The sequence below is a fragment of the Melitaea cinxia genome, chromosome 9 (genome assembly GCF_905220565.1).
Source record: "Melitaea cinxia chromosome 9, ilMelCinx1.1, whole genome shotgun sequence".
NCBI lineage: Eukaryota > Metazoa > Arthropoda > Insecta > Lepidoptera > Nymphalidae > Melitaea > Melitaea cinxia.
This window is the reverse complement of record NC_059402.1, coordinates 17,782,310-17,808,904: the sequence shown is the minus strand read 5'-3', so window position 1 is coordinate 17,808,904 and position 26,595 is coordinate 17,782,310. Positions and strand designations below refer to the sequence as shown.

General features: G+C 36.7%; 1 protein-coding gene, 2 non-coding genes and 1 pseudogene across 3 annotated transcripts; 2 read left to right on the top strand and 2 right to left on the bottom strand.

Annotated features, from left to right (window-relative positions):
* The first annotated feature begins 622 nt into the window (after positions 1-622).
* On the top strand, positions 623-5,407 carry LOC123656211. Its single transcript, XM_045591915.1, has 3 exons — positions 623-1,030; positions 1,307-1,423; positions 1,865-5,407. The coding sequence occupies exons 1-3, from the start codon at positions 623-625 to the stop codon at positions 5,405-5,407; spliced, it is 4,068 nt and encodes a 1,355-aa protein (XP_045447871.1).
* A 9,163-nt stretch (positions 5,408-14,570) lies between these two features.
* On the top strand, positions 14,571-14,642 carry Trnae-uuc. The gene has a single exon. It is a non-coding gene; the product is annotated as a tRNA-Glu (tRNA).
* A 1,371-nt stretch (positions 14,643-16,013) lies between these two features.
* Positions 16,014-16,085, bottom strand: Trnae-cuc. The gene has a single exon. It is a non-coding gene; the product is annotated as a tRNA-Glu (tRNA).
* Positions 16,086-24,043: 7,958 nt separating this feature from the next.
* On the bottom strand, positions 24,044-24,173 carry LOC123656782 (annotated as a pseudogene).
* Positions 24,174-26,595: the final 2,422 nt, after the last annotated feature.

The window sequence follows — 26,595 nt, the reverse complement described above, 5'->3', positions numbered from 1 at the left end:
GGCAGCATATCTCTAACTATTACAGTCATGTCACAATAAGCGTTTTTTTATTGAAAAAATGAAATTAAAATACCACCGCTACAAAAAGCTCTTTATTTGTACCTTGGTATTAACCCTTATCAAAATAAATGATGTATTATTTAAGACTGCTTCAATATCTTTATATTACTTTTTGAATTATTCGATTCTGACAATCCATTCAAAAGATATCACGAGTTAAAAAAAAATTAAAAAATAAACTGTATTCGGCTAGCTATGCGTTGTAGGCGTCACTCGGGCAGGGGTACGGGAGGGGGGTTAAGATCACGAAATAAACTTGCCGCGCGGCTTACTCGCGCGGTCGGCTCCCTACGTGATGGACGTGTGCGGAATTTACGCTTGATAATAATTCGTTTAGTAAGTAACTAAACCGATTTAAAAAGTTCTTTTCAGAACTAAACCCATTTATATAAAATATTGTTCACTTAGTTATTAACCTAATAAATTACTTGAATATTTTTCATGATTTTCAATTTAATTTTAATAAATAGTAGGTAGTTGTGTACGTTGTCATATAGTAGCATATATAGCTTACAGTTATGCTAATTTAGTTCAAAGGCATTTTTTCTTTTGTCATTTTGAAATGCCTAAAAGATCAAGATCTCAACTTTCTAGAAATAGTTCCCAGGCCAGGGCATCAAAAATACGTCGAAATGAAGAATCTTCATCAGAAACTGAAAATCGTCTTTCAATTCATAGACAATATGTGGCACAATCGCGTGCTAGAGAGTCGAGTACCGAGCGTTCGCAACGGCTCGCTGAACAAAATATGAGAACCACTCAAATACGCGCGCGAGAATCCAGTTTGCAGCGTTCTCAACGGCTCGCTGAACAAAATGTGAGGACTTCTCGAGTCCGCGCGCGAGAGTCCAGTCTTGAGCGTTCAGAGCGACTAGCTGATCAAAATTTGAGAACCTCTCAAGCACGCGCGCGAGAATCGAGTCTTGAGCGTTTACAGCGTCTAGCTCAACAAAATTTGAGAACCTCTCAGGTACGCGCGCGAGAGTCCAGTCTTGAGCGTTCGCAGCGCCTTACTGAACAAAATCTAAGAACCTCTCATGTGCATGCGCGAGAGTCAAGTACTCAGCGTTTGCAGCGGCTTGAAGAGCAAAATATCAGAAATATTCAATCTCGCACTAGGGAATCAAGCTCTGAGCGTTTCCAACGCCTTCAAGATCAGAGAGAACGACAACAGACGTCAAGAGCGAGAAGTCGCAATCAAGTTTTAGCCCACAGTAAAAGATCGGCTTTTAGATACGATCCACAGATTGATTATGCTCAACAGTCTTCCGTCCAAATCGGCGACATGAATAAGATCTGCCCTAAGTGTTCAGCCAAAAAATGGGTCGATGAAACTAATGGCATGTGCTGTGCTTCTGGAAAAGTTAGTCTCCCCAGTATTCAGGAACCACCACAGCCAATAAAAAATCTTTTGACAAATAATCATTCGCTATCTAGACATTTCATAACCAACATCCGTAAGTACAATAGCCTATTTCAAATGACTTCGTTTGGCGCCAAAGAAATAAGAGAGGGTAATTTTATGCCAACTTTTAAAATAGAGGGACAGGTATATCATCTTATTGGTAGCCTTTTACCACCACCAGGCCAAAATCCACAATACTTGCAGGTATATTTCATTTCAGACGCAGATCAGCTATCATTGAGGTCAAACATAGCTCCAACGCTGAAAATAGATTTAATTAACGAACTACAGACCGCACTGAATAGCCACAATGTATATATACGAAGCTTTAAACAAAACATAGAACGCAATTCTTCGGATAATTTAAAATTAATTATTCATTCCGACCGCCCACCACAGACAGCACACCCGGGTAGATACAATGCTCCAGCTGTAAACGAGGTAGCCGTTCTCTTGGTTGACGAAGAAAAAGGCCCCAGAGATATAGTGCTCCACGGAAGAGACGGCCAACTTAAAAGGGTCTCTGAGTTACACCGATCGTATGATCCACTACAGTATCCCTTAATGTTCGTGAAAGGAGAAGACGGTTATTATTTAACCATTCCGCAGGAAGGTACAGCGCGTAACAAAACTGTGACGTGCATGCAATTTTATGCATTTAGGTTGATGGTTAGAGCTAACTGTTTTAATGCATTACATTATTACAGGGACTTATTTAGTCAATATATTGTCGATATGATGGCAAAAATGATATCGGAACGATTGAATTACATATGTCGTAACCAACAGAGACTAAGGGCTGAAGAATACATTCATCTCAGAGATGCTTTAAATCAAGACGGAAATGTTGACCCATCAAATATCGGTCAACGCGTAATCTTGCCATCTTCATTTACAGGTTCTCCGCGTTACCTGCATGAAAAAACCCAAGACGCGATGACTTATGTCCGAAATTACGGGAGACCAGACTTATTTGTCACATTTACGTGCAACCCCGAATGGCCTGAAATTAAAGCGGAACTACTACCTGATCAGCGATCTTTCGATCGTCATGACATCATTTCAAGGGTGTTTCATTTGAAAATGAAGAAATTCTTAAATTTATTCGTTAAAAATGAAATATTCGGCAAAGTGAAATGTTACATGGCAAGTGTAGAATGGCAGAAGCGAGGTTTACCACACTGTCATTTGCTGTTTTGGCTAGAAACAAAAATCCAACCAGACGAAATTGATAGCGTCATAGTTGCGGAACTGCCCAACCAACAAAACGATCCGATATTGTACGATATCGTAACAAAAAATATGGTGCACGGACCATGCGGAGAACATAACTTATCAGCACCATGTATGAAAAACGGTATTTGCACAAAAAAATACCCACGACGTTTAGTCAACGAAACTCAGACTGGAGAGGACGGATATCCAGTTTATCGTCGTCGTGATGCCGCAAATGGAGGACTGAGCGCTTCGCTAAATATCAGAGGCAGAAATTTCACTATAGATAATAGTTGGATTGTCCCATATTCTCCACTTTTGTGCAGGACGTTTAATGCTCACATAAATGTAGAGTACTGTCACTCAGTTCAAGCCATCAAATACATTTGTAAATACATAAATAAAGGATCGGACCAAGCTACATTTGGCGTCAGAAACCCAAATGATGAAGTGGAAAACTACGTAAATGGCCGTTACATAAGTACTTCCGAAGCTGCTTGGCGAATATTCGAATTCCCGATCCATGAGCGGCATCCTACAGTTTTGCAGTTAGCTGTCCACTTAGAAAATGGCCAAAGGGTGTATTTTACCACAGAAACGGCTGTACAAGTGGCCCAAAATCCACGTAAAACAACATTGCTGGCTTTTTTTGAGCTCTGTAATGAAGATGAATTCGCAAAAACACTTCTTTACCACGAAGTCCCGCAATACTACACATGGGCCAATAATAAGTTCACCAGAAGGAAGCGTGGTGAGAATGTAGTTGGCTATCCAGGCATAAAAAAAGATTCCGCTTTAGGTAGAGTCTACGGTGTCCATCCTTCTCAATCCGAGTGTTTCTATCTTAGGATGTTGCTGCACCACGTACGCGGTCCAACTTCATTCCAGTACTTGAAAACCGTTGACGGAGTTCTGAAAGAAACGTATCAAGCTGCTTGCCGTGCTAGAGGTTTGCTAGAAAACGATGACCATTGGGAAAATACTCTCAGAGAAGCTTCGCTTTCTCAATGTCCATTACAATTGAGAGAATTGTTTGTGGTCATACTTTTATTTTGTCAGCCATCGGAACCATTAAAATTATGGAACATTTTCAAAGACGATTTATGTGAAGATATTAGACACAGAATCAGACAGCAAAATCAAGACATCACCTTACCATACAATGAGGACATTTATAACGAAGGTTTGATACAAATAGAAAATAAACTGTTGCAATTAAATGACAAAAGCCTAAGTGATTTCGGATTACCATCATCAGTTCGTACAGAAAGCAATGCAGCAGAGACTATGACTCATCGCTATGATACAAATAATTTGACCGCTTTTGTCAATGAAAACCTGCCAAAGTTAGTCCCAGATCAAAGACATGCTTTTGAAACTATAGTCGATAGCGTCATTCATGACAAAAGAAAAGTTTTCTTTTTGGATGCACCTGGTGGAACGGGAAAGACGTTTCTTGCAAATTTGATACTTGCTAAGATAAGACAATCAGGGAAGATAGCAATAGCAGTTGCTTCCTCAGGAATTGCTGCAACTCTCTTGAAGGATGGCAAAACTGCTCATTCTACTTTTAAACTTCCACTATCCGTCAATCTTGAACAACAATCTACATGTTCCATCCGCAAAAATGGACCTATTGGTAAATTACTACAAGACGCCTCATTGATTATGTGGGACGAATGCACGATGAGCCATAGAGCACATATAGAGGCCGTGAACAGAACCTTACAGGATCTAAGGAACTCCTCTGCAGTCATGGGCGGGATTACTTTTGTATTTGCTGGAGATTTTCGACAGACTCTCCCCGTTATTAACAGAGGCACGCGAGCAGATATCATCAAGGCATGCTTGAAATCGTCTCCCTTATGGACTACGATTGAAACATTAAAATTAAGGACAAATATGAGAGCTCATCTTCATGGAATCACTGATAGCGATTTCCCACAGCAACTGCTAAAACTTGGGGAAGGAATTTTTCCAACTCCAAATTTAAGCGGTCATTGTGACATTCTTCTGGATGAGTCTCTAGGCCAAATACTCCATAATTTGGAAAATTTAATAGATTCTGTATACCCTGATATCGAGAATTTGCACGAAAGAGACTTCCATTGGCTGTGTTCTCGGGCTATAGTATCACCTAAGAATGATACTGTCAATGAAATAAACAATCTGATTGTTCAAAAAGTCCCCGGCCAAACAAAAACATACAAATCGATCGACACTGTAACGAATATTGAAGATGCAGTCCATTATCCACAGGAATTTTTAAATTCGTTGAACCCTTCTGGACTGCCACCCCATGAATTGACGTTAAAAATCGGAATCCCAATCATGCTTTTAAGAAATTTAAACCCTCCGAGCATGTGTAATGGGACGAGGCTGCTTATTAAGGAGTTAGAGGACAATTTAATAGTAGCAACTATTATCACTGGCCCAGCAGGTGGTCAACTAGCTCATATACCGAGGATACCGATGATCCCAACTGATCTGCCAATCCCATTTAAACGGCTTCAATTTCCGGTAAAAACATCTTTCGCATTAACAATTAACAAGTCCCAAGGCCAAACCTTCGAATTAGTAGGGATCGATCTGCGAAAGAAATGTTTTACTCATGGTCAACTGTATGTTGGTCTATCGCGAGTCGGAGCCCCTGAAAATCAATTTATTTTGCTGCCACAAAATAAAACAACATCAAATATTGTTTACAGAGAAGCTCTAACAAAATAAATGTATTTTCTTTTAGGGTTATGACCTCAATAATTGAAAAAAAAAAAACAAAAAATTAAAAAAATATATCAAAAAAAAGAAAAAAACCCCAAAAATATACAAAAAAAAAACACATAAATACAAAAAAATCATTAAATAATATCTGAATTTAATTATTCTTATTTTTTTTTTATTTACTCTTTTTTAGGAGCTCGACGCAAAAAGGGATGAAAATGTGTCATATTATTATTATTATTATGAATGTGTTAAAATTAACAAATCTAAATGTAATGTTTAATGCCCGTGCGAAGCCGGGACGGGCCGCTAGTAGTTCTATAATTTGTATTAATATGTACTATTTGCATGTAACCTATGAACCTGAAAGGCATATCACATTTTAAATGTTACTTTAAAAATTCATAAATAGAAATTCACCTTGACCAATATTCGCTACGTGTCCAAAATAAGTCGTTCGCACATGTTCGCCGCACTAACGAAGGCTTTTATGGTTTTAATTAGATTCGAGATCTCGACTTGACGCCGCGTGCTTTGAGCGGAATTTTTCATTCAAATATAAGTGTCGAGTAATGAATGCGTCGCTTTGAAGAGTTTAGTCGAGTTGAATCCTTTTACGAATATTTCGTACCCGCTCTGACCTCAGTCCTTACAAGTGCTTGGCCAAGATAACACTGGATAATTCATATTATATATCTTTATGTATTTTAGAGTTATGTATATTATAAGACAAATCAAGAAAGATGTGTCTTATAGGGGGATGCAAACGAGAATACAGCCCCGCCGGATGGGCAAGGGTTATCGTAGCTTATAGTCGCCTGCGACACTAGAACCATCGCAAGCGCGTTGCCGACTCTACTCCTGGTCCTCCCCAGGAGCTCTGGTCACCACTAAAACAGTACGTTATTTAATTACAAAACGTTTAGATTAAATAAAATTAATTTACTGAAATAAATGGTATTAAATAAAATAATTGTTTTAAGAATATGCTTTTTGATTTTGCTGTTGCCTTTTGAATGTTAAACTTAATGAATTGAAATAACTCATTTTTAAAACTAACGAACAAAATCTGAGTTATTTAAATTTAATTGAAGCTTCAACAGAAAATTTACATTTTATATTATAAAAACAATATTTTTAGCGAATGAATTCTTTGCGGTTCAGTGCAACATTTTACAGAGTAATGACTGATTTTCTAGATGAAATATCAAGTTTTTTTTAAGTTAGACTTAGGTAATACAATTTTGAAAACATATCTAATTTATTAGATATAGTTTCACGCATGATGGAAGGATAAGTAGACATATTAACTAAAATTCTAATTATTGGAAAATTTATTCAGTCTCCGTGAAAGACAGTTCTTAGAGATAATACATTTTGTATCTATTTTTAACCGACTTCCAAAAAAGGAGGAGGTTCTCAATTCGACTGTATTTTTTTAACCGACTTCCAAAAAATGAGGAGGTTCTCAATTCGACTGTATTTTTTTTTTTTTTTTTTGTTTAATGTATGTTACATCAGAACTTTTGACTGGGTGGAGCGATTTCGACAAATTTTCTTTTAATCGAAAGGTGGTGTGTGAAAATTGGTCCCATTTAAATTTATTTGAGATGTAACAACTACTTTTCGAGCTATATCTAATAATGCGTTTTTACTTGACGCTTTTTTCGTCGACCTACGTTGTATTATACCGCATAACTTTCTACTAGATGTACCGATTTTGATAATTCTTTTTTTGTTGGAAAGAGAATATCCCTTGTTTGGTACCATGATAAGAAAACCAGGATCTGATGATGGGATCCCAGAGAAATCGAGGGAAACTCTCGAAAATCCGCAATAACTTTTTAATGGGTATACCGATTTTGATAATTTTTGATTTAATCGAAAGCTGATGTTTATCATGTGGTCACATATAAATTATATCGAGATCTGATAACTACTTTTTGCGTAATCTTTGATAACGCGTAGTTACTTGACTATTTTTTCGTCGATCCACGTTGTACTCGTATTACTCGTCCATGTAATTGAAGTTGGTTTTTTTTTTCGTTTGCGAGCAAACACAATTATCTAAGATTTTTATTTTTGTGTTACCCACATTAGGAATTCTAAACATTTTTGAATATCATATCAAAAATTGACCGCTCCAGCGGGGTTCGAACCCGCGTCTCCGACTTGCCGTGTCGGCGCTCTAGCCAATTAAGCTATGGAACGATGCACCCGCTCGAGCGAAATTTTCGATATGATAATTTTAAATTTTCGGTTTAAGCGAACCGTGGCGCCGTCTATAGTGAGCTCTTTACAGAAACCCGTAACTATTCAAAGTTTCATATTACAATGAAAATCTTTGACAGGAGACGACACCGTGCTATTTTTAATATCTAAGATTTATTTTTAATATTTAGATATATGTTTTGAAACACAATTATATTTAGCAAATTACTCTTATCCTTTAAATTGAAGTAACAATCTTATAAAAATCAAAGATGTACCGTGACTTATATTGAACTAACAAAACAATACAATGTATTCTCAAAATATCATTTTCTTTGTCTCCGACGCAGATGAAAGGCCACTTGGCTGCTTAATCTTGTTTTGAGAATACCGAACACACTTGTCATTGTTATTTTATTTGTATAACATTGTTACGTTTGCCATTGTGTAGAAAATATAAGGAAAAATAAAAATGAAAACGGGAAGATTGCTTTGATTTAAAATAAGCATAAAAAATTAAACAGAGTAACACAGGACCAAAAAAAAATTTAAACAATATTCATCACCCATCACTTCAGCCTATCGCAGTCCACTGCTGGACATGGGCCTCCGCAAGTTCGCACCAACTCGGCAGGAACTCATGTGTGTTGCCTACAGTCACCACTTTGGCCAGGTACCGACGGCTTAACGTGCTCTCCGAGGCACGGTGGGGAGACCCACAAGGACTGCACAAACACCCAGACCACGGCAAAGATCAGTATGGCCAATACAAACGTTTGTCATGTGCGGGGATCGAACTCGCAATCGCCGGCGCAACAGCCACAAGCCAGTGCTGTGACCTAAATAAAAATATGTTTCGATCTAGTTAGCGCGAGCTTTTATGCTGGGCGTAGAACTTTTATAATAGTTAAACAATGTATTCAAGACTGGAGCGGAGTGTTAACTAGCTTTTACCCGTGGCTTCGCTCGCATTGATTTTTTTAAATAAAGTATCCTATGTTACTTCTAATACATCCAAGAGTATGTGTACAAAGTTTCATGATGATCAGTTTAGTAGACTTTGCGTGAAAGCGTAACAAATTGTTGAAGTACTGCTCCAGATTCCGAGCAACGTCTATTGCAGTCTGAGCGTTAGTGCTTGTCTTGTGTCTGTCTTCGAGCTTCTAATATTAATAAAATGCCACTCTGTCTAATTTATTGAACGTGATTTGTTTAAACAAATATTGTTATGTACCTTGTATATTGAGGATTTTCCCTTAGTACTCTTGACACGATCGTCAAGGTCATCGACGAACGAAGGTCTGGCAACTTTTCAGATATATCAAGAATATTAAATTTTTATACAAAAGCGTCTCAAAGCTTCACGTTTCACCGAGACGTGAGTACATTGAAAGGGTTTGACGAGCCTCTTTTACTGCCCAACTTTTACTCCTTACAAAATACGTGTATAATATAACGCTAGCTTCAGTCGATAACTTTTTCGACAGTTTACAGTTGTGGTTGTTGTAAAAAAATACTTACAAATGCAATGGTTCACTTTGTCAAAGAATAGTCGAGGGACATACCGTGTACAAGTCAAATTTAATAAATAAAATAAATAAAAAAAATAAATAAAATAAAAAAAAATTGTTTTCATGATTTTGAAGTGAAACTTTTTAGGATCGTTGTGATTTGAAACTCGATTTAACGAAAAATACGTCACAATAATGAAAGAAACACATGAATGTATAGGAGAGCATTGCTAGATTAAAAAAAACCAAAAACTTGGTTTTTTGAATTATTCAGATAAATGTTGAGGTTATGTGAAGAAAGTGTGAATACAAAAGTTGTAGATCTTTTTAGTACCTACAACTTTGCCATTAAACTTTTTTCCATAGGACTTATAGTTTAGCCGGAAATCGAGATAAACCGTTTTTTACCCCTAAACCTCCCTACTTCCCTACCACTGCTCGACTTCAGATCACTAGTAATTTATTTTTCCTTTCATTTTCGTTGTATTCGCTTCCTTTTCCCAACGGCCTAATATAATTTTTTTCATTTTTTACCATTTTCAAAGTCTAAAAGCACTGGTCTACACTGTACTATTCGTTTGTAACACATCATTGAAGTGTTCATATGTCGTTTTATTTTACGATAAAAGAACGATGCTTCCATCTTTGGCGCGGTGTCTGTCTGACGGTCGCGCTACATCCATTCTTATTCGAGTCCTCAGACTACTAACATTACTATTCATCATTATCATCATCATTACTGCCTATACAATCCACTGCTGGACATAGGCCTCAACAAGTTCGCGCCAAAAATGCGTGAACTCATGTGTGTTGCCCATAGTCACCACGCTGGGCAGGCGGGTTGGTGACCGCAGGGCTGGCTTTGTCGCACCGAAGACGCTGCTGCCCGTCTTCGGCCTGTGTATTTCAAAGCCAGCAGTTGGATGGATGGAACTTGTTAGATCACAATTAAATTTAAATGATACGCGCCACCTTTCGATTAAAAAAAAATCATCGAAGTCGTTCCATCCAGTCAAAAGTTTTTCAAAATAAGTTTTTTCAAAATTCTGAGGAACACATTCAATATTTAAAATATAATTACAATACCTAAATTTTTAATTTAATCAAAATTTCATTGAAACAGCCGCCCAGCTATTTGTAAGAAAACAATCTCAGCAGGGCTTAAGGCGGATAAAATTAATGAACAAAATTGCAGCTCGCGAACGAAGACAAACACGTGACACTTTGTTCGCATCTGTTTCAAGAGATTCGAGAAATATCTAGAATTTAATTTATAGGAGGGAATTTATTTTACATCATCGTAAGACATTTATTTGGCCTTGAACCAAATTTTCTGCTCACGTAGTAACATGAATCAGTTTTTTACTAAACAGAAAGACACTGGAATCGTAATTACGATAATAATTGATATAATAATCAAATAAGAACTCATTACTAGAGATAGCTCAAAAAGTACTTATCAGTTCTCGTTGAAATTTAAATGGGACCACATGACAAGCACCACCCTTTTGAATAAAATAAGAGTCATGAAAATCGGTACATCGAGTGCTTTTAGGTTTAATGAATTTTTTTCTCATAAAAACAACGTTCACTTATAATGAGATACAATCAATATACGATAGGATGTAACAATTTTTTCCTCTGGAGCGTCTAATCGAAATATTTACAATTACATTGTATATACGTGTTCTTTTCATTTTGATTCAAAAATATTCATGCTATCCGAATCTCGAAGATGATATTTTGGTAAATTATTATATAGCTGCACTCCCTCAAACAATATTGTTTTACGTCTCTCATGTTCGGTAAGTAGGTTCTTATTACTTCCAAATGGGGCTTGTAGGTGACTAATTAGCGCTCTAGAGTAATAATGTAGCTAGAAAAGCCCTAGGGCGGTAGGTAATTAAAAAAAACACTTCTTTCTTTCAAAAAGTTCGCGTACATCTAACCATCTTACTGGCAATAGACATCATGCATTCAGCCCAATGATCAAAGAGGTCGCTTTGCTATTCAGCCTAGTCTTCGTGTGAGTATAATAGTCATCAATGTTAAATATCGAATCCTTAAAATTTGAAAATAGTTCTCATTTCACTATAAATTTCAACAAATAAAATGTTTTAATCTTGTAATGTCGGTTTTCTACTTACCTCATAATCGCACCTGTTTGCAGGAACTTTATTTACAGGTAAATTTATAAATCACTCTCAACTTAATATATACAATACCAACTCTGAAAATTGTAAAAATTTGGAGAGGTTCACAGAACAATTGAGGAGATCTGTTATCTATTTTATAACTGACGTAAAATAAAATAATTTGTATTAAAATAGTTATTGCGTGTCTTTTAAATAATTAACATCAAACAAAGTATCATCATCATCATCGTCATCGTCATCATCATCACCATCATCATCATCATCATCATCATCATCATCATCATCATCAAATGTAAAGCACAATAGTTAGCTCGGACGTAAGCATCAATTGCACCCTTGAACTATAGGCGCCCTCGCTGCGCTCGTGCGCCTAAATATCTCGGGCTGCAATTGATGCCTTACAGCCCTTGGCTACTAATCTACTATTCTTACCATACTTTGTAACATTTTTTTGTTTTGAAAAGTTACGAGATAACACACATACAAAATACAGTACAAATGAGAACGTACCTACTATATTTTTGAAATCGATTAGAAACTAAGCCCAACATTCTTATGTACCCTATTCAAATATAAATTTAAACAAAAAAGTCTTCTATATTTAAATTAAAAAAAAAATCAAAAAAGACGTTTACCGTGCAGTTTGACTTTTGCAGAGTTTTTAATTAAATTAAGGCATTTAGTTTCCTTGTACCATAAATCACGGTAATATTCCGTTTAGTAATATAATGATATATATGATATATCATATAGCAGAAAACGCAAAGGTTTCCAAGTAAAACGAGATACTCAATCGAATGCGGTCGTCCCGGAGGGCAATCAAAGAGCAAATGAAAGTGCAAGGCCGCAAGCACAGCTGCTATCGAATAAATGATTCAAAACTGTATCTCTTTCGTACGACGATGTCCATTCGAACGAGGAAATATTCTGGTTTGTTCACTCTGCAGCCTTTTCAATTATTAAACATCGCCGATGTTCAATAATTGAAAAGGTAGGCTTGCGATATATGTGTCCGTAACATTTTCGACTACAAAAACAGTAACGTATAAACATGACTACGAATAATAAAACTGTAATTCCAAATTTCCGAATTCCCAAAGTTAATACTGGAGTATAAAGTAAATAATAATATAATATGAGTTCTAGGTGAAGAGGTTTTTCACTCAACGGCCCTCACTAGGATTTAGTCCTGTGTCGGGCGTCCGGAACCACACACATTATACAGGCACAGACGCTCAGACTTCGGCAAACACCTGTATGGCCAATACAGAATATTAATCCGTACGCCATATGCTTGATTGGTTTTTTTTTGATTGTTGAAGTGAAACTTCTTTAGGCGCATGAGGGTAACATTCTTCCGGATGAACGGCAACGTATTCGTTGATGGCTCTGGAACAGAAATCTAAAGCTTTAGATTTTTATAATTATAAATGAGACTTAAAAATTAGTTTGCAAAAGAAGTTCCACTCCTGGTATGCCTATGTCCAGCGGTGGACTGTGATCGGCTGAAATGATGATGATGATGCGCAATGCGCACACGGCAGAAGTTAAGGTTCAGAAAAATCGTAGGAAGGCCGTTACGATTTGTTCTGTCGATGACGATCACGGTCTCGTGAACACGGTCGTAGTGCCACACAAAACGTGTTTTGAGCAGTAATGTATTCTATCTCACTCTCTCCTGTACATTTATGTGATTCTTTTTTTATCTTCACGCATTTTTCGTTTCATCGAATTTCACATTATAACGATTCTCCAGTTTATTTTCGAAAAATAAAGTTATTTTTTTGTAATATATATCTATTTACTGTTGCTGTGTGGCTACGGCCATAAAGAATATAGCCACACCCTCTCTTCCCGTGGGTGAAGAGGCGACTAAGGGATAACACGGTTCCGCTACCACCTTGGAACGTCAAAAACCGACCGATGGCGGGATAACCATCCAACTGCTGGCTTTGAAATACACAAGCCGAAGACGGGCAGCAGCGTCTTCGGTGCGACAAAGCCAAGTACTGCGGTCACCAACCCGCCTACCCAGCGTGGTGACTATGGATAAAACACATCAGTTCATGCCATTTTTGGCGCGAACTTGTGGAGGCCTATGTCCAGCAGTGGACTGTGATAGGCTGAAATGACGATCTACTTATTGTACGGAATTAGCTTCACCACGATGTTATTATAATACAGACGTTTACAAAATGGTCAAAATAATGTCACTTGCTTATACTAAAATAATTACAAATCAAGGCTTACTCATCCTTAAGACCGTTTTAGCTGATTGTCAATTATATTTCCCTTAGATAATAGAATTGTTTTTGTCGAAACTAAGCTTACAAGATGAATTCGGGTAATTTACGCAATCTGATCCTTAAGAGTAGGTACGTTGTTACAGAGTATATTTTGACGAAAATCCCTTTGAAGTAAATAGCGCGGTTAGTAACAGGCTTTAACAAAGGAAGGGAAAGGGTAAGGTTAAAATATTTTAACTGTTAAATAGTTTGTTGTGTAAAGTATATCTAAATTATAATAGCCTAAGTGCCTGATTATTTTTATTAGCGACTAACTAACAAGACATATCAATGATATCTCATTGAGGTAGGATTTAGCATGAAATTTACTTTCAAAATCTAGAGCAGTCTGACTAAGGAAATTTTACAGAAGATCGCAGCTCAATATTACTGTTCCCAATTAGTGTATTGTCCCTGTGGCCAGTAAGGTAGTCAGAGCTCCGGAGTAGGGTCGGCAACGCACTTACGATCAACTAACACCTAATATATACAGAATGTGTATATTTTTGTGTACAAAGGCGGACTTACCTAATAAAATTATTTAAAAGAAGATAAGAAGAAAAAAACGAGCCACCAGTTTAGAACATACGCTGAAGTAAAACTTCTTTAGCAATAGGCAGTGTCTTAGATATACGAAACGTAACTGGCTATAGTAAGTATCTCTGAGAGTAAGACAGAAAGAAAATGTGTACTCGCACGCCTCTCTCTTGCTCCGTTCGCCTCTCTCGATCACACTTTTCGGTTGAGAAGATTAATAAAATATATGGCAAAACAACGTTTGCGGGGTCAGCTAGTAGATAATTATATATTAATGTAAGAACACTATTTTATTTTGTACCGAAATTTTGTAAATCGTAGCAAAACATGAAAAAGCAATGTCATACAATATTTATTCAGTAAAAAATAAAATAAAAAATAAGATGTTATGAATAATTTGATATTGTTGTTTTACATCGATTCTTGAATTCTTGTTAATCATTTAGCCTATTTGGACCGTAAATGTTAATCCGGTATGGTCTAGTGGCTAGGATACCTGGCTTTCACCCAGGAGGCTCGGGTTCGATTCCCGGTACCGGAATATATTTTTAATTATTTTTCAATAGGCCATTACTATTTTTAAAAACATTATTCTTATAAGTAATTCGATTTATGATTTTTAACCGATAAAATAATTGTTGCTTAAATTAGTAAAACTATAAAAATATAACGCTGCGTGACTCGAACGTGATCGTCGCTGACGAATTTTTTAACCGACTTCCAAAAAAGGAGGAGGTTCTCAATTCGACTGTATTATTATTATTATTTTTTATGTATGTTACATCAGAACTTTTGAGCGGCTAGACCGATTTCGACAAATTTTGTGTTAATCGAAAGGTGGTGTGTGCCAATTGGTTCCATTTAAATTTATTTGAGATCTAACAACTACTTTTCGAGTTATATCTAATAATGCGTTTTTACTTGACGCTTTTTTCGTCGACCTACGTTGTATTATACCGCATAACTTTCTACTGGATGTACCGATTTTGATAATTCTTTTTTTGTTGGAAAGGAGATATTCCTAGTTTGATACCATGATAAGGAAACCAGGATCTGATGATGGGATCCCAGAGAAATCGAGGGAAACTCTCAAAAGTCCGCAATAACTTTTTACTGGGTGTACCGATTTTGATAATTTTTAATTTGATCGAAAGCTGATATTTATCATGTGGTCACATATAAATTTTATCTAGATCTGATAACTACTTTTTGAGTAATCTTTGATAACGCGTAGTTTCTTGACTATTTTTTCGTCGATCTACGTTGTATTACTTGTCGATGTAATTGAAGTCGGTTTTTTTTTTCGTTTGCGAGCAAACACAATTATTACACGCCGATCGTTTCGAGATCCCGTCCCGTCTGTACTCTTTCGTTTGCATCTTATATGAAACGATATTCCTAAAACCACAAAAAATTTGATTGTAACATTTTAAAGGCTAAAATAACTACACTACAAATATTCGTCACTAGTTACATCTTTTTTCTCTTTGCAGTCGAAACACTTGGCCTTGAAGTAGCAATAAAATTATAAAATAAATATTATTCAAAGATTCAACTCTTCGTCTTATCGCCTCCACTGGTGACAAGAGGGCTGGTGCATTTTTGCCCACAGAATCGGCGTAGCGATTCAACGGGGAAATGCTGCCAGCATTCCACGCACACATGATTTGTACCGTAACTAACTGTAAATAATTCTTACTTAAATTTTTAATTATAAATATGTATACTCTTAAAATTTTAACAAATTAAAACTTGTAAACTGGTAAAAAAAAAACAAAAATACGAGCAAAAAATAAAAAATTAATAAAATAAAAGTGTATAATGCGCGCAGGGTACAGCTCACTTTCTACTCAACTCGGATCTTCCGTAAGATTTCAAAACTCTATACAAAAAAATATGACTAAAAAAAGCATTCCGGTACCGGGAATCGAACCCGAGCCTCCTGGGTGAGAGCCAGGTATCCTAGCCACTAGACCATACCGGATCGTTGTAGAGAGTCCAAATTAGCTGTAGCAAAATTTCAAAACTATACAAAAAGTTCGTGAAGAATTTTTTTTTAATAATATTTGCTATTTTTTTTAACTTATTTTGACAACGAAATTACTAAACAAACAACTAATAGTGTCGAAAATTGACATTAACAACAATAACTTGCCCATTGAGAACGTGGATTCCTTTGTATTTTTAGGTATAACTTTGGATAAGTATTGTAACTGGAAAGAACATATCCTTAAATTTTGCAATAATGGCTAGTTTTGTCTGTTTTGAAGCGCACATATTAAGTAGCAACTGATGAGATAGGGCTATTGGCATATCATGGATATGTGGCGTCAAATCTTAGATATGGCCTAATCTTCTGGAGTAGTTCTGTAGACGCTGATCGAGCTTTTAAAATCCAAAAAATAGTATAATACCTTTGTACGGTGCCGGATATTTAGACAGTGGCAAATCATTATTTAAATCGTTGAGAATACTACCACTGCCTTCGCTGTACATCTTCGAAGAATGTGTAAAAAAAGCTATTGTACCTCTTCAAACTTACCGCTAACCTGTACATGATAGTAACCGGGACCGACAGGTAAACGTGCTCACCGGCTGTCGGTCCCGGTTGTTATAGATAAATATTGATATCGATCTTTCATAGTAGGGAATATACCCGCCAACCCGCAGTGTAGCAGCGTGGTGGATTAAGCTCCGACCCTTCTCCTACACAGAGAAAGAGGCCTATGCCCAGCAGTGGCATGTTAGAGGCTGAATCGAATCTCAGCTAATTATATTGAAATTGACAAACAATAATTATCATTTTTTTTTTGGTAATGAAGAGGCTCTGTAAACGCGACTACCGAAACAGACTGACATTACCAATGTGTATGCTTGGCCTGACTGATATGACTGATATGATGAAATTCAAAGTTTTATTTGTTACTAGCTGACTCGGCAAACGTTGTCTTGCCGCTAAACGCTATTTAAAAATAGGGATTGGTGGTAGAAGGGTGAAAATTAAGGGTTATATTTATTTTTCAATGCCAAATCATAATAAAATAAAAAAGAAATAATTTATCTAGAAATTAAAAAAAAATTAGGGGTGGACTACCCTTAACATTTAGGGGTATGAAAAATAGATGTTGTTCGATTCTCAGACCTACCCAATATGCACTCAATGTTTCATGAGAATCGGTCAAGCCGTTTCGGAGGAGTTTAACTACAAACACCGCGACACGAGAACTTTATATATTAGATAATTGTACTGTAAATAACAATCTTGAATGTGCGGCGTCGGGAGATGAAATAATACTACAAAGTCGATTCTCAACTAAACGTATATTGAAAGAAAAACAAGGGTTTTATAGTAAGTGTTTAATTCAATGAAAACCTGAATAACTAAGGTAGGGTAGAGCTGGACATATCCTGCTCAAAATCTGGAGCACCCCAACTGGGGAAGTACGTCGACCTTACAGATCACAGCTAAATAACACTGATTTCAGGTAATGTCGCGTTTCTGTAGCGAGTAAGTAAATAAATAAATAATAAATTCTTTATTTAACCAAATACTGTACAATTTTATAATCCGCAAAACTGCGTGACAGTTTATCGGCGGAATTAATGCTTGTCAACATATAATTGTTATACAATTTTGAACATATTTTTTTAACTATATATTTATCAAAGAATAATCTAAGGTTAGGTCAGAGCTCCTGGGGGGATTGGAGGTAGGGTCAGTAACGGACTTGCGATGCTTCTGGTATTGCAGGCGTCTATAAGATACAGGAATCGCTTACCGCTAGGTGAGCCGTACGCTTGTTTGCCGACCTTGATGTATAAAAAAAACCGTATCAAGTTACAAGCACTGGATAATCCGATACTTTTGTGTTTATTAAAATTAAAATACAATTTTTTATTACCTATTTTTCGGGTCCAAATTGACTTGGTGGATTTTAATAAATTGACGTCCGAGGCTCAATATCGACGTGTTCCGATAGACGCGGTGGAGCGATGCATTAAGTTGTCAGGGGTCATGAACAGATAGATGTATTTACCATCGGCTTAAACTGACTTTACCATTTAACTTCGATTAAAAATATTCGGTAATAAAACTTATACTGCGAAAATGACGGCGTATCATAACTGGATGAACCCACTGACTACGTTAGTTACACATTTTGAGTTTCATTCGCCCTCTCAAGGAAGCGTACTGAAGTTTTAAATTAAAAGTATTAAATCAAAAAATATTTAAGACAGTGTGTATGCCCATTACAGGCGTGTCCATCTATATTATTACTGTCTATTATATTATTAGCCGACCGGGCTACCCACGACTGGTATACAATGATCTTATGCAGTTCCATCTCTGTCATAAGAGCACTCGGAGCCCATGCCCAGGGTCCCCGAACTTATGATGGCTCTCAATGGGATTATATTTCAAACTTGACCTGTACGGCTGTAATTTTCGAAAAATACAAATTCTCTTAATCCTTAACATACAATAAACATAATAATCAGAATATCTATTTTATTTTATTTCTTTAAATAAAAAAAGTTACAGTGTTCTGTGCCCAAGGTCATGCGCTAAAACAGGTGGGACCGTACGCTTGTTTGCCGACCTAGTCGTATAAAAATATAACGAAAATCGTTGCATTAACAGTGACAGGCGTCTGTGGAGGAGAGATGAAGTCTTGGGCCCCAACTACTATTAATTAATTTTAGTGTTTTGGGCTGTAGCCTATAGGTACATAAATTTAGATTGGGCCTCACGAGGATATGTCACAGAGAGAATTTATATGTGTCAAGGAGTTTATAGGCTGAAAAAAAATCAAATGAACAGGACAAGTAAGTACAAGCGCGTACGAAAACAAATATCGAGTAATTCGATAAAAACGTTATGAACATTCTAGAACGTCGTATCAAATTCCAATCACAAGATGGCGTCTTTATTTGTAATGAAAACGTCGCGCTACGCTGACGTGAAATCTAATTAGTTTTCTTATTGAACTACCGATATTAATGAAATAAGTTTTATTAGCTTCTGTATTTATTAGAGTATTTTCATATATTATCATAATATATTTAATATAGTAAGTTAGGCCGTGGAGGTTTCATTTGAATGGTGATTTGAAAAGTTTTATATTTTAAGTTTTGTTTCTCTCCTCCTGTGATGACCTGCGTTAATAAAATAAATATTTGTTAGGAGTTACTCTTTGCTGTGGGGATACGGCAGTAAAGAATAAAGCCACCCCCTCTATTCCCGTGGGTGTCGTAAGAGGCGACTAAGGGATAACACAGTTCTACTACCACCTTGGAACTTCAAAAGCCGACCGATGGCGGGATTACCACCTAACAAATACCTTTCAAATACACAGACCGAAGACGGGCAGCAGCGTCTTCGGTGCGATAAAGCCAGTGCTGCGGTCACCAAAGCACCTGCCTAGCGTGGTGACTATGGGCAACATACATGAGTTCACGCCATTTTTGACGCGAACACGTGGAGACCTTTTTTTATATCACTAGGTCGACAAACAAGCATACGCTCACCTGATGGTAAGAGATTACCGCAGCCTATAGATGCCTGCAACACCAGAACCATCGCAAGCGCGTTGCCGACTTAATCCCCAACCTACCCAGGAGCTCTGGTCACCTTACTCACCAACAGGAACACAATACTGCTTGAAAACACACCATTTAGCTGTGATCATTACTAGCTGCACATTATTTTGCTGTGGTCTTCTGTAAGGTCGAGGTACTACCCCAGTCGGGCTGCTCCATATTTTGAGCAGGAAATTCCTGCTGTGCCCTACCTCAGTTAGGACCAACGTTCAGCAGTTGACTACGATAGGCTGCAATGATGATGATGAGTGATGAATCTTTAAAATTATTTTAGATTAATGTGGTCACGTAAAACAAGACCATGACAATGATACACGGAGAAAAGGGCCCATGAGCTGCAGTGGGATGTTGCAGGCTGAATGTGTGTATAGTCTATGATCAATGTGTGTTGATCCCTACTCAATAAAAATAAGGTTAAATGATACGAGCAAATAATTACATAAAACTTATAACAAGCCCGATTTAATTATATATGGAATGAATTTAATAGGAAAAATTCATCAATAACGATTATAGGTGTATTAATTATATATGTAGATAGCGTTTATATAATACGTAAGGCTCATAATGAAGAGGGGCTTTAGCAAATATCACGAAATTTGCAACAGAGGATCGGGGACGTAGTAAGTTATTATGTTATTTCGTTAAGCATCTCTTAAATATTAATTGAAACAAGGCGCTTAGTGTGTATATAGTATCAAGGTCCTATGGTTATGAGGTTGTCCTCTTTATTTACCTTAGTAACAGGAATTATACCAAGGCACAGCACAGGGAGGGTCACAGCTAAAGGAGGGTCTAAACACAAGCGGTCGCGTGTCGCTATTCCCGATTGGGATGTATGTACATTTGTATCAATATTTGTTTCCAGTCTACGTGTTTGTTCTTGTGACTCTCCCTACCGTTCCAGTAGTTATCATTTATACTTGACAGTAATCGTTACTAGTTACTATGGAACAGCGTGTTGGAAAAATACACGTGATATCGGATAGAGATGGGCTTAGTCTTAAAGATCATTAAATTCTATAACTCCATCTCGTAACTTACAGACGACCCGTAACATTATATAATATCAAATTTAATAAAACTAGCATTACTTTAACATATTCACTAATATAACTGAAATCTGACACAACAACAACAAACAACTCGTGAGTCCACAATCCACACGGAACTAAAACACGAATAAGAGAATTAATGCGAATGTTGTGACAAACGGAATTTACATACGAACTTGAGGAAGGCAAACGCGGTGTATTCATATTAGCGGGCGGGCTCCGGTGAGTTGTTGAGCGTCACGTCAGAGCTAACGCGGTTACCTCGAAGTAAATGTCACGGCGTGTGTTTGCGACTGTACATTACTTACACAGTGTGTATCCGCATGGCGTTATTATTTACACATTGTTCAATTCTAATATTAATCAATTTCCTTTCGTTTTGTTTAGTTCAGGTCGCGTTTTCTAAATATGTAGTTGTATTCGCCTATTACTGGGAAGTGTCTTTAAACGTTTTTTATCATTAATTTATGTAAATGTAGTGTACTTTTCGTTGGTGTTTCAAAACAAATAAATAAATAAAATGGGGATATTTTCGGGTCTTTAAAAAGCGGCGAAATATTACAAATTTTCTTGGTAATGTTTGGATTTAGTGATAAACTTTTTTTTCTGTGTATGCCGCGTTTATAAGCGAGTATAAACATGTGATCCCACCATCGGTCGCCTTTAAGTTCCAAGGTGGTAGTGGAACTGTGTTATCCCTTACGACACCCACGGAAGGATAGGGGGTTGCTATATTCTTTGATGCCGTAACCACACAGCATGCACTAACCCCCTAATTCCCCCTTATAACTTAAGATTATAAAAAATATATGTTGGCCGATTCTCAGACCTACCCGATATGCACACAAAATTTCATAAAAATCGGTCCAGCCGTTTCGGAGGAGTATTGTAACTAACTTTGTGACACGAGAATTTTATACAATAGATAAACCAGTTGGGTGAAAAGAAATACACATTTCTTCTCAATAAAGAAAAGGGTAAATGACATCGTACTAAAAACATCTTCACAATCCTATCTAACAAAGTATTTAGAAGTCGGGAATGTTGTGGAAGTGAAAATATAAATTCTAAAGATTTTAACTTTCGTTTAAAATTATCACAAAAAGAAGTTGAATTTTCAGCATGTTGGGATGTAAAAAGTTCCCAAAACATCTTTTGGTGAAATCGAATTACTTGCCAGAAATCTATACAAATAAATGAAATTGGAGTGTCTGTTTGTAATATTAAAATAACCGCTTTTAAATAAATTCATATTATGTAAGTATATACGGTACATATACAAAAATAACATTTTTTACAATTTTTGTCTTTCTGTCTATCTGTCTGTTTGTTCCGACTAATCTCTGAAACGGCTTGACCGATTTTAACGGGACTTCCACTGGCAGATAGGTGATATAATAAGGAGTAAAATAGCAAGCAAACTGAACAATTTTTTTTAAATACCACGCGGACGAAGTCGCGGCGGGCACAGCTAGTATGTGTATAAATAATTAAACCTTTCGTAAAGCCTAAAGGTATACTCGATACTGTCATTTACATAAAATCCTTTGTTGAGGGTAAAAGGTTTTCACTTAAGGCGTCTTAAGTCTTAATAATCCTTTCACGAGATGAAGAAGGCTAAATAATGGTTTGTTTTGAAGGAGGTCGCTCATAATTTGTAATAAATCATCTCTCTGTTTATCAGAGCGAGTCACTCGCCTCGTGAACTGACGTCGCCTCACCGCTACTCCATAATGTAAGTAGATGAGCGTATCATACTGGCTTGTTTACTACCACTTGTGGGAAGTTTTAGGTAAATATTAACAACGTTGTTTACTTCAATGTATTTTCCATGCTAGGTAACGTTGGAAAACATTTTTGCTTTCGTTTCTTTTTTTTTTTTGGTACTTCAAAGGTGACAAACAAGCGTACTGAACTATGGAGCATTGAAACATGTCTCCGCAGACCATTCATATTATTCTACATAAATTTTTCATTTGAGCTCCACACTTCTTTAAAATAGAAACTTCTAAAACAATACTTAAGCAGATGTTTAATGAAACAAAAGTGTGTGTGTGGAGGGTAGGTTGCGATTCGTTCCATCGACGATGGTTACAGTCTAGTGACAAAGATCGTAAGCGCCACACAAAACGCGTTGCTTACGCGTTTTGACCAGTAATGTCTTCTATCTCACTCGCTCCTGTACATTTATCTGTTTGTTCATTTATCGTGACGCATTGTCGACTCATCGAGTGTCAAGTCACGGCCAGTCTAAAGAAGTTTCACTTCTAAAACTGTCTCCAAGTCAAAGTATACAACAATATTTTTGTACGTGTTAAATCACGTTCTGTTTTGTATTCAGGACGCGTATACATAACATGTTTTTACTCATATTCACTTAGAAGCCCTGGCAAAGCCGACCTTATTTTTTTTCTCAATGTTAGTAGATGTACGAGAATTATGTTAGACTGAACCATGGTATACACTCAATCCTCAATGTGGCTGTTGATCAAATTTGACTGTTTCTTATTATCTATACTAATATTATAAACCTGTAAAGTTTGTTTGTTTAAACGCGCTAATCTCAGAAAATACTAGTTAGACGCTTCAGCCTGATCTGTAATATCCCACTGTTGGACGTAGGTCACTTTCCCCATGTCGGAGAAGTATCAGAACTTAATCCTTACTAGTTAGAATTGACAAGTTATTTTATGGCCCATTTGGCCCATTTACTGATGAAGGCTGTATGCTAATTTTTCCTCAAATGCTCAAATGAAAGCGCGTGAAAGCGAGCTCAGCAATTTCTTTTACAAATTTCTTGAAACTATTTATTAAACTAAATAAACATTAACTAAAAACACAACGCTTCTTCATTCACGAATCACAACTGTTTCTCTAAGAAATTGCTAAAAGAGGACCGAATAAATACTAGTATTTGCTTAGGAAAGAAATAAAAACAAAGTTAGTTATACTAAGACTAACAAAATATTGTCTACAACGACTAAATTTATTTCGAAGACGAGACGCAGGATCAAGGCCTCGAGTCGCTTAGAACAGCGTCTACTGTGCTGATTATTTATATTTCAAATAATAATAATTTTATTTCTTTTTACTGAACTCTTTTGATTTGCAGATATGCAATACCTTTTGCTTAAATAAAATCATCAAACTTGGTACACATAGTGAAAAGTTCTGAGGTAACGTACCGGTACTTTAAAGAAAAATGCGTGCGTACAAAGTACACATGTGAGAAGTGAAACTTCTTTGGCAAACTAATTGAAAAAAAGCTAATGAAAAAAAAACCAAGGGCCAACGTCACGCGGTGTTCCTAGGCGGTCACCCATCCAAGTACTGACCGCGCCCAAGGTTGCTTAACTTCGGCGATCGCACTGATCGGACGAGAACCGGTGTATTTTCAACGTGGTATGGACGCTTAAAGAGTGACGCGTAACGCGTTGCAGTTCTCTAAAATTTCACCCTCATGCGCCTCAAGAAGTTTCACTTCAATATATAGTGGAATTGAGAACCTTCTCCTTTTTTGGAAGTCGGTTGAAAAGTAACCAGTGTATTTATTGAGTAATATTTTGACAAAGTTACTTTTACAATTATAATATGAGTATTGCATGATATAGGGAGTATAACTTTAGATAACTTAAAACTGAAATGTAACCCCAAACACACTTAATATCCCTTCTCGATATCCAAGACAATTTAGAAGACAGATGGAATTGCAGTTTGTTATCATAAAAATATCACTCGAAGCGCATACTGAGAGGGCGAGAGAAGATTGCGCTCGCAAATCAAATATTTTATAACCCTCCTTGAAAATCCTTCTGGACTTTTGGTTTTATTTGCAAGTTGTCACGTAACAGTTTCAGGATCGCTGCAGGATAAACTGCAGGCAGGCGGGTTGGTGACCGCAGGGCAGGGCAGGGCATTAAAATAATTCCTTGGAAGTTATATTTATATTTTTTTACCTAGAACTAAAGTCTACACGAAGCTATGTCGGCATTTTTGTATTCCTTCATAGTAATATAACACTGTCAGATAAAATATCCCTCGGTTTTATCGCCACCGGAGCTACAGAGTGAACTCGATCGACGCAGTTAGTTAGAGATTTACGAGCGGTTTTAGTGGTTCTTTACTTAATGTTTTCCGTCTTTCAAAGATCTGCTGCTTCTACTGCTGGAGTGATTTCACAATATCTAATCATAAAGTAACACAAGCTGCTATGTTTGTAACTTCGTTCACGTTTATACATTTTGACTTAAAGGTATACAGTATGAAATGAGCTGTATGAATGAATTGCTGTATACATACATTTACATGTATATATCTTTTGGACGTGATTTGAAGCCAAAATACCTATAAACAGACAGAAAATACAAGACAGTAGGCGTTTTATAAATAGTATTTTTTAACAAAAGAGGTTTTATAGTAGGTACTGATCTCATGTAATGTTGTATTCCTGTGACGAGTAACGTTGCCAGAACTTCTGGAGAGTTCGGGAATAGGTCAGTAATGCACTTGGGATGCTCTTGATGTTGCTGGGGTCTGTAGGTATGCGCTTATCATCAGGTGAAACATGCGCTTGTTTGCCACCTCTGTAATTTGTTATAAAGATTGAAAATAGTTGATCTTAATGTTAAAACTTACGAATGGAGTAAACTTCTCGAAGATAACAATTAGTTTCTGGTAGATAAGCACGGATAAAATATGGAACTAAGAAGATCTTTAAGAAACGACTAACTGGCGCCGTGCCAGTACTGGTACAAAATATCGCGATTCTAATAAATTTATTACATAATATGACTGGTTTCTAAGCATATCTTATTTATGAGAATACTTCAGTACGAGGAAAAAATGAAATAAGAATATTGCGGGAGACATATCAAAAGTACAGTAACAGATAATATGGTCGTTACGTAAATTGAAATACAAAAACATTTAAATATACGCTATGTACGCAATGGCCTCCTGTAGGATTTTCACTTGTGTCGGGGGCCAGAAACACGTCGATCACTAGCAACTGATCGAGACCACCGACAGAAACACCGAGATATTTTTCATCTATGTGTTACCCACCAAATCGGACCCCGCCCGTGATCATAAACGCTTGACAGAGACCGTTACTGTTAAGTGGAGAAGTTATTCACAAATCATCGCCACAAAACACTAATTAATTCAGGCCACCTGAATGCACGATTTGTATTTAATTATTGGGCTGCATAATCATTTTTCCGCAAATGTCTAGACTGCGGATGGATTGAATGTTTCCAAAAATGGAAGATAGCAACTTTTCCCAAGTTTTGAAATAGCATCCATAACTCTCTTAATCTGCATATTTACCCTTCTCATTTTATATATATAAAAAATAAAGACTAAGCCTTTGCCCAGCTGTGGGAGGTTTCCAAGATATGCCATATCAGATTAATACGGCAATAACATTATTTAGTAACAATAAAATTGTCCGCGGACGGCACTAAATGGCAATTGAAAGATCTTTTACATTGTTGAAAAGTTGTTTGCTCGCTCAGCGAATTAGCGCTAGTCGCAATTGTCAGCGTGCCAAGTATTGTTGGTGATGTATTTATAATACAGCGTATGTATTGTAGCGGATAAATATGTATATTCCAAGTTTAGCCAGTAAATTAGTAGCATTTTAGTGGGAAAGTAATAAACGACCATCTATCCCTAAACCTATCCATCACAAGCTCTTGCACCTACAATAGTTGTTGAATGATACCCAATGACACATTTTTTCTATTTAAAAAGTAATATTTTTGCACTATTTGGGAATTGTTTTCAATTTCCCGATGTGTTTCCCGTGTTGAATCATCACAATAATATTATTGAAGG